Source organism: Oryctolagus cuniculus, chromosome 12, assembly GCF_964237555.1.
Source record: "Oryctolagus cuniculus chromosome 12, mOryCun1.1, whole genome shotgun sequence".
Classification (NCBI taxonomy): Eukaryota; Metazoa; Chordata; class Mammalia; order Lagomorpha; family Leporidae; genus Oryctolagus; species Oryctolagus cuniculus.
The window spans coordinates 100,251,892-100,259,690 of record NC_091443.1 but is presented as its reverse complement, the minus strand read 5'-3'; the positions used below and the strand labels follow the sequence as shown (position 1 = coordinate 100,259,690).

The following is a 7,799-nucleotide window of genomic DNA, read 5'->3' as shown; positions in this document are numbered from 1 at the left end:
GATAGAGGATCTCTCTCTCTCTCTCTCTCTTTCTCTCTGCCTCTTCTCTGTGTAACCTTTCAAATAAATAAATAAATCTAAAAAAAAAAAAAAAAAAGGCTTATGAAGACAGGCGGGGAGCAGCCTGGCAATGCCTGAACTGCTCGGTCACACCATCACACGGGTGTGGGCGGAGCACCAGCCCCTAGGGCCGCCTTTAAGACATCACAGAAATGAAGTCAGCTGTAATCTAAGATACAAGAAATCACTCATCCTCCCCAAAAAGTAAGTGGCAAGGGGAAAATGTGCAGGGCAAACCACTTGAGAGTAAAAGATGCTCAGGGGACATTGCAACAAGATGTAACGTTGCAGTGTGTGAGCCCAAAGAAACCAAGTGTAAAAGTAGCTTCCGGAACAAGGAGAGCCCACGGTCAGGCTATCAGCTGGTGTTAAGGAGCTACCAAAACTTTCCAGGTCTAAAAATGGTTTGTATGTTGATATTAAAAAGGAAAATAAGAGGCCGGTGCTATGGTGTAGCAGGTAAAGCCACCACCTGCTTTGCTCCTGGCTTCGGTTTGCAGCCATCTGGGGAGTGAACCAGCAGATGGAAGAGCTCTCTCTCTGCCTCTCAAAAAGTTAAATAAATCTAAAAAAAAAAAAAAAAAAAAAAGACTCCTTATCTCTTGGAAGTACATACTTACACAGATGAAATAATACGGTATCTGGGATTGCTCTAAAATTACCTAGAGAGAGTAGGGCAAGTATATGGGTAATAAATGAAAAGATGGACCATTTTTTTAATATTTCAATTTGATAATTATTATTATTTTTCTGACAGGCAGAGTGGACAGTGAGAGAGAAAGACAGAGGAGAAAGGTCTTCCTTCCATTGGTTCACCCCCCACTGGCCGCTGCGGCCGGCGCACCGCGCTGATCCGAAGGCAGGAGCCAGGTGCTTCTCCTGGTCTCCCATGGGGTGCAGGGCCCTCCACTGCACTCCCTGGCCACAGCAGAGAGCTGGCCTGGAAGAGGAGCAACTGGGACAGAATCTGGTGCTCCGACCGAGACTAGAACCCGCGGTGCCGGTGCCTCAGAGGATTAGCCTATTGAGCCGTGGTGCCGGCCAATAATTATTTTTTAAAGATTTATTTATTTGAATGTCAGAGTTACACAAAATGACAGAGAGATCTTCCATCCTCTCATTCACTCTCCGGACCTGCGCTGATCCTAAGTCAGGAGCCAGGAGCTTCTTCCTGGTCTCCCATGCAGGTACAGGGGCCCAAGCATTTGGGCCGTCTTCTACTGCTTTCCTAGGCCACAGCAGAGAGCTGGACTGGAATAGAGCAGCGAGGACTCGAACTGGTGCCCACATGGGATGCTGGCACTGCAGAGGGCAGCTTTACCCACTACGGCACAGCACCGGCCCCAAGGAGAACCACTTGTTGAAGCTGGGTGATGGGTACACAGTTCAGTGCACCATAACATTCTACTTTTGTGTTTGAAAAGTTCTATGCTACAAGGTTCAACAAAAAGCAAACCTTCTCCTCTCACAATGGGCTTCAAAGATTCACCTAGGATTTTATGCTGAGCCCCTCTCCCTCCCCCTTAGTGGGCTTGACTCTTGGCTGAGAGCAAGGCAGACTGGGTAGACGGTAGATTTCACTCTGACACCCCCCTGAAGCACACGAGCGAAGCATGAGCCCACGGGACACAGGGACACAAGTCCTCTCCACTGTGGTTTGCCAGCCTCTCCAGCGGGGCCCCAACACCGCTGTGAGGCGCTGCCGTGGAGCCTCGTCACCTGGGCCCCAAAGTGCAGCTCCACCTCACCCAGTGCGGTGCTGATGTTCACCGTGTCCCCACACTGGAGTGCCTGGGGACAGGACCTATGGACTCTCACGACCCCAACCCAGTGGAACAAACAGAAACTGCCTCCCATACCATATTCCAGCCTCCCAGACGGAAGTTCTGTCCCTCTGCCTTTCAACTAAATCCTTAAAAAGAAAAAAAAGAGTGGCACAGCCGTTTAAGTCGCTGCTTGCAATGCCAACATCCTACAATGCAGGGCCGGTTTGCATCCCAAGCACTCTGCTTCAGATCCAGCTCCCTGCTAATGCACCCAAGAAAGCAGAGGAAGATGGCTCAAGTACTTGAGCCCTAGCAACCTGTGTGGCACTTGGAGTAAGTTACTGGCTACTTGCTTCGGCCTGGCCCAGCCTGGGCTGTTGCTGCCATTAGGGGAGTGAGCCAGCAGATGGAAGATCTCTGGTTGTCCTGCCTTTCACACGCCAGGAAGGTAGCAGATAATGGCTCAAGTCCTTGGGTTCCTGCCACCTGCGCGGAGCTCTGGCTTTCTCCCTTTCACTTGGCCCAGCCCACTGTTACGGAGCCGGCAGATGGCTGATCTCTCAAATCCTTTCTCACAGATATCCTTAAAAAGGCAAACCACCACCAAAAGTACCCCACCCTCACCAAGCAGGGTGCTCTACAGAGCCCCCTCCTGGGGATTTCTCTCAGCCCAGCTGTCTCCCCATGGAATCCATCCCCCTCCTTTCCCATTTCCTGCTCTCCAAGGTTCAGAAACCTCACACCCCAGAGACCACGAGGCAACACAGACTGCTACGTTTTCACTTTATTTTTCTACACGTAAGGAAATAACCAATTGACCGGGCAGTTCCAGAACTGCTAGTGTTCACTCATCGACAAGGAAATGAGGTCAGAAGGCAAACTTTTCACCTCCTCCCTAATGTATATTGCACAAGAATCACAGAAGCTCCTAACACATGCAACACTGGCTTGCAACACAGAGCCCGGGCAAGAAGGGCGAGCATGGAGATTCACAGGGGGCGGACGGCGCAGTGCTCCGGACAGCTTCCCTCTACCCAGGCAGCTGCGGCTTCCACCGCCCACTTCCTCCATCGCAAGGTGCTGACCCACACGCAGAAAGCCAGGCAGTTCTGAAAACACCGGCCCACCTGTGCTTCACAAGGCAGACCCCGCTCAGATTCTGTACAGGAAGTTCCCATTGCTGTCAAAGAACTCCCGCCCCCTCTGCACTACTTTGCTGCTGAAGTTCTGGGCACCAGCTCCCCCCGCCTTCAAGTCTTCCAGCTTCCCGTCACTCGACGGCTGGCTCCCCTTTCTTCTGGGCCGCGTGCAGTCCCGAGTGGGGGACTTCGGAAGCTCCCTCTGCCGAGCCCAGGCTGCAGCTTCAGGCACCAAGCCCTCCTCCTGCGGGCCCTGGGGTCCTGGATTCCTTCCTTTTTGTCTCCTTGGTGAACCTGCACCAGGCGTGTTTGCGACTGCTCTCAGAGCTGTGCTGGGACTCTGACCTTTGGATGAGGCTTCATCTCCTGGCACCAGCAAAGCCCCTGACACAGAGTGGCCTGCAGGGAGCCGCGGCGGTGCGTGGGCGAGCCCAACTCGCTCAAGGACTTTCTGATCCTGCTTCAGTTTCTGTTCCAAGGAGGGTACAAATTTGCTTTTTAAAACCCTTCGGATCACATCAGTGCTGACATCAAAGCCTTCAGCCAACCTGGGAACTGACCAGGTCTCTGCAAACTCCTTATGCAGATACCTGTGGAAAAAAGGAGGTTTTCAAGTTGAGTGTCCTATTAGAATAGCTCTCGATAAGATTAGTGAGAAGCAAAAGGAGGGCTTGGGGGAACTACAGGTATTAGCACACTCTGTGCCAGTTAAATGGCTGTGTTCCATTCCCGCGTGCCATCAGCAACATCGCACCCCTCGTGGTGTCAGCTCAACACCTCCCACTGCTGTCTAACACCCACCTTAGATCCTGGGACGAAGGACTCCCCTTCCTTCCAGGGGCACACAGTTTAACACAGATGGCTGCATGGTGACTATTAGGCTGCAGGGAGAACACCAAAAGGGAAACCCAGGGGTGGGCAACCAAGTCACCAACAAACAGCCCGGACTAGGCCCTCATCAAGAAGTCCAAGCTAAAGCTGGTCTGCAGGGTTGAAAAGCAGTCATGTCAAGAGAGGGGAGGGGTGAGGAGGGAGGACAGCACGTGAAACGCCGATCAGCAGCTCTGCTGGGACTCGGCTCAAAGGCCAGGCAGGGGCAAGATCACCTTGCATTTAGGTGACGTGAGCCAGGGAAGGATTTCAGGCGGTGCAACCTCATGAGTAGCTTTCTATTCTCAAGCTCTCTCAGTGGTCGATTTACAGATCTCTGTCTCTCCCTCTCTCTGTACCTCTCCCTTTCAAATAAATAAATGAAATCTAAAATAAATGAATACACACACACACATATTTCCATCTGAAAGGCAGAGTCACAAAGAGGACAGAGTTAGTGAGAGAGACCTTCTGTAAGCTGTTTCACTCCCCAGATGGCTGCTTCTTCCAGGTGTCCCCTGTGAGCGCAGGGGCTCAAGGACTGGGGCCGTCAGCCGCTGCTTTCCCAGGTGCACCAGCAGGGAGCTGGATTAGAAGTGGAGCAGCCAGGTCTCCAATCCATGCCCAGACGGGATGCTGGCATGGCAGGCAGAGGCCCAACCTACTCCAGCTGGCCCCAAAGCAACTTATTTATAGTATGTTTCTTTTCATGAGCGAGACAGTGAAAATAATTCATATTTGGGGGGGCTGGCACTGTGGCATAGCAGGTTAAGCTGCTGCCTGTGGTGCTGGCATCCCATATGTGTGCTGGTTCAAGTCCCAGCTGCTCCACCTCCGATCTGGCTCACTGCTAATGCACCAGGGAAAGAAGCAGAGGATGGCCCTGGCCCTTGGGTCCCTGCACTCATGTGGGAGACCTGGGAGGGGCTCCTAGCGCGGGACTGGCCCAGCCCCAGTTGTTGTGGCCATTTGGGGAATGAACCAGTGGATGGAAGCTCTCTTTCTCCCTCTGTGGCTCTGCCTTTCAAATAAGTAAAATAAATTAAAAAAAAAAAAACACTTATATTCATATGTGATTGTATTTGCATAAAGAAATCTGGAAAAAGACACAAAAACTATTTAAAAAACTGTACCCATAGGCTTTTTTTTTTTTTTTTTTTTTGACATGCAGAGTGGACAGTGAGAGAGACAGACAGAGAGAAAGGTCTTCCTTTTACCCTTGGTTCACTCTCCAATGGCCGCTGCGCTGCAGCCGGCGCACCGTGCTGATCCAAAGCCAGGAGCCAGGTGCTTCTCCTGGTCTCCCATGGGGTGCAGGGCCCAAGCACTTGGGCCATCCTCCACTGCACTCCCGGGCCATAGCAGAGAGCTGGACTGGAAGAGGAGCAACCGGGACTAGAACCCGGTGTACCGGCACCACAGGTGGAGGATTAGCCTATTGAGCCGCGGCGCTGGCCACCCATAGGCTTTTCAGCCAGAACCCTCATCTTCAGTAACTCGCCAAGATGATGAACAGAAAGAGAAAGAGGAGAGGCACCCGATACGTGTTCTCCAGGCATCTGGAGAAAACACGGGGTTCTGCCTTTGCGCATTTACAAGAAAGGCGACAGCGCAGACATCAAGGGAACGGGAACTGTTCATAAAGGAGCGCCCCCTGGAGGCCACGGCGCCACCAGCAGAGTCGGCGGCATCACTCCGCTTGCGGTTGGCACTGGCCAGATTCCGGCCAGGAGAGTCCTTGTGCGCACTGAGCATAAGCACCCTAGGAGGCAAGAGGGCTTCCTGAAACGTGTGGAGGAAAACCATCAGAGCCAGGAGGAAGTCAGAGAGAGGCACCCGGTTCAACTGAGGCGCCAGCCGGCTCCACCCAGAAAAGCCCAGGTGGCACACGTGGGAAGGGGCCTGAGCCGTGAGAACCCACTCCCCACGAATTCACGGCATCACAGGTGTTTAAACACACCAAAAACTGTACCCACAGGAGACCAGCGGGACAAATAATGTTCACTGTTAGCACAACAACAACAAAAAAATTTTACAACTTAAAAACGAGCCCTTTAAAGATGCTCTAAAATAGATTCTCTCTTCAGGAAAATGCGCATTAACCACGTAACCAGGACTGGGAGCCCCATTAGGTTAAGAACACCACGGGTGACGGCATTGTGGCACAGAGGGTACAGCTGCCGCTGTGACACTCAGCACCCCGTATGGGCAATGGTTCACATCCCGGCTGCTCTTTTTTTTTTTTTTTTTTTTTGACAGGCAGAGCTAGACAGTGAGAGACACAGAGAGAAACGTCTTCCTTCCGTTGGTTCACCCCCCAAATGGCCGCTGCGGCCGGCGTGCTGCACCGATCCGAAGGCAGGAGCCAGGTGCTTCTCCTGGTCTCCCATGGGGTGCAGGGCCCAAGCACCTGGGCCATCCTCCACTGCACTCCTGGACCACAGCAGAGCTGGCCTGGAAGAGGGGCAACTGGGACAGAATTCGGCGCCCCAACCGGGACTAAAACCCAGGGTGCCAGCACCGCAGGTGGAGGATTAGCCTAGTGAGCCGCGGCACCGGCCCTCCACTTCTGATCCATGATGGAAGATCTTGCTACCTCTCTCCCTCTATCTGTGTAACTGCAGTTACCAAAATCAAGAAAGAACATCAAGATCTACTATTCAGAAATTAAATGTTGAGGTGTTTGCAATCTACTATTTTAAAATTTCAGCAAAAATTTTGTGCTGTGACCAGCTGTGTTATGTTGAAAGTGACAACCAATTGTGTGATGTCAAAAATTGCTAAACCTAGATGCCAGGCTTATGGAACAACGCATTACTCTGTTTTCTGCCAGAAAACTTCAACAACAGAAAGAGAAGCGTGGGTGGGCACTATGGAGCCGGAGGTGCCGCCTGCAGGGCCTCAGTGGGTTCCGTCATGGCTGTTCCGCTGCCAATCAGGGTCCCCATGACCAGCTTCTAAGGCGAGAAGACGGCCCAAGTCCTGGGGTGCCCGCCGCCCACGTGGGAGCCCTGGCTGGAATTCTGAGATCCTGGCTCGGGCCTGGTCCAGCCATGCTGTCGAGGGCATCTGGGGACTCCATCAGCAGATGGAAGGTATCTTGCTGTCACTTTAATTTTTCCAAAAAAGAAAAAAAAATCCTATAAACAGACCCAGGGAGTCAAACCCGCGCTCGAGACCCTAGTTATCCTCCACCCGTCATCACGGCAAGGTCCCCCCAGCCTTACCGGATCTGCTCCATGGACTCCCACGTCAGGGTTCTGGGCGGGGCACCAGGCGCCTCCATTTGCCTCCGAATCTTCTGGAATCGGATTGCTTTTTTCTGTCGTTTCAGGGTGCTGGGGGAGAGAACCAGTGGCAGGAGCCACGCGTGGAAGCAAGGTGGGTTTTGAAGAGCCTGGCTCGGGGCTGAATCACGGGGCGGCCGGGCCGAGGGCGCCGGCGTGCTGCTGCTCCGTGCACCGCCCCCTGGAACCTAACATCTAGAACAGTAACTGCCCACAAGCAAGCCGAACTCTACACACACGATGAAATACGCCACGGGCGAGGAGACCGGCGGTCCCCAGGGAGCCGAACACACCTCCCCTGCGCCCTGACAAAGGGGAAGACGACACACGGGCCGCTGCGCACGCCACGGCAGGACGCCCGGCGCCAAGGGGGCGTGGCCTGGAGCGCCGGGGCGCCGAGAGCCCTGCTTCAAGCCGAGGGCCCGAGGAGGAGCTGGTACCTCTCCAGCTCCTGCAGCTCCCGCTCTTCAGGCTCCCAGTCGGAATCGGGGTCCGGCTCGCGGCCCACCGGGCCCGGGCCCGCCACGCCCCGGGTCGCGAACCCACAGCGAGAGACGGCAGCGCGGACACGCCCGCCCAGCCACAGGCTCAGGGTACCCGCCATGTCGAGGCACACGCAGCTTCTGCTCGCAGCACTGGACGCGGCAGCACCGGAAGCTGAAGGGCGGAACCGGAAG

General features: G+C 53.9%; 1 protein-coding gene across 1 annotated transcript; it reads right to left on the bottom strand.

The window, feature by feature from the left end:
* Nucleotides 1–2,592: 2,592 nt before the first annotated feature.
* On the bottom strand, nucleotides 2,593–7,795 carry NGRN (neugrin, neurite outgrowth associated). The gene is made up of 3 exons (XM_051829911.2): nucleotides 7,563–7,795; nucleotides 7,063–7,173; nucleotides 2,593–3,555 (listed from the first exon to the last, which is right to left on the bottom strand). The coding sequence occupies exons 1-3, from the start codon at nucleotides 7,724–7,726 to the stop codon at nucleotides 2,979–2,981; spliced, it is 852 nt and encodes a 283-aa protein (XP_051685871.1). The 5' UTR covers nucleotides 7,727–7,795; the 3' UTR covers nucleotides 2,593–2,978.
* Nucleotides 7,796–7,799: the final 4 nt, after the last annotated feature.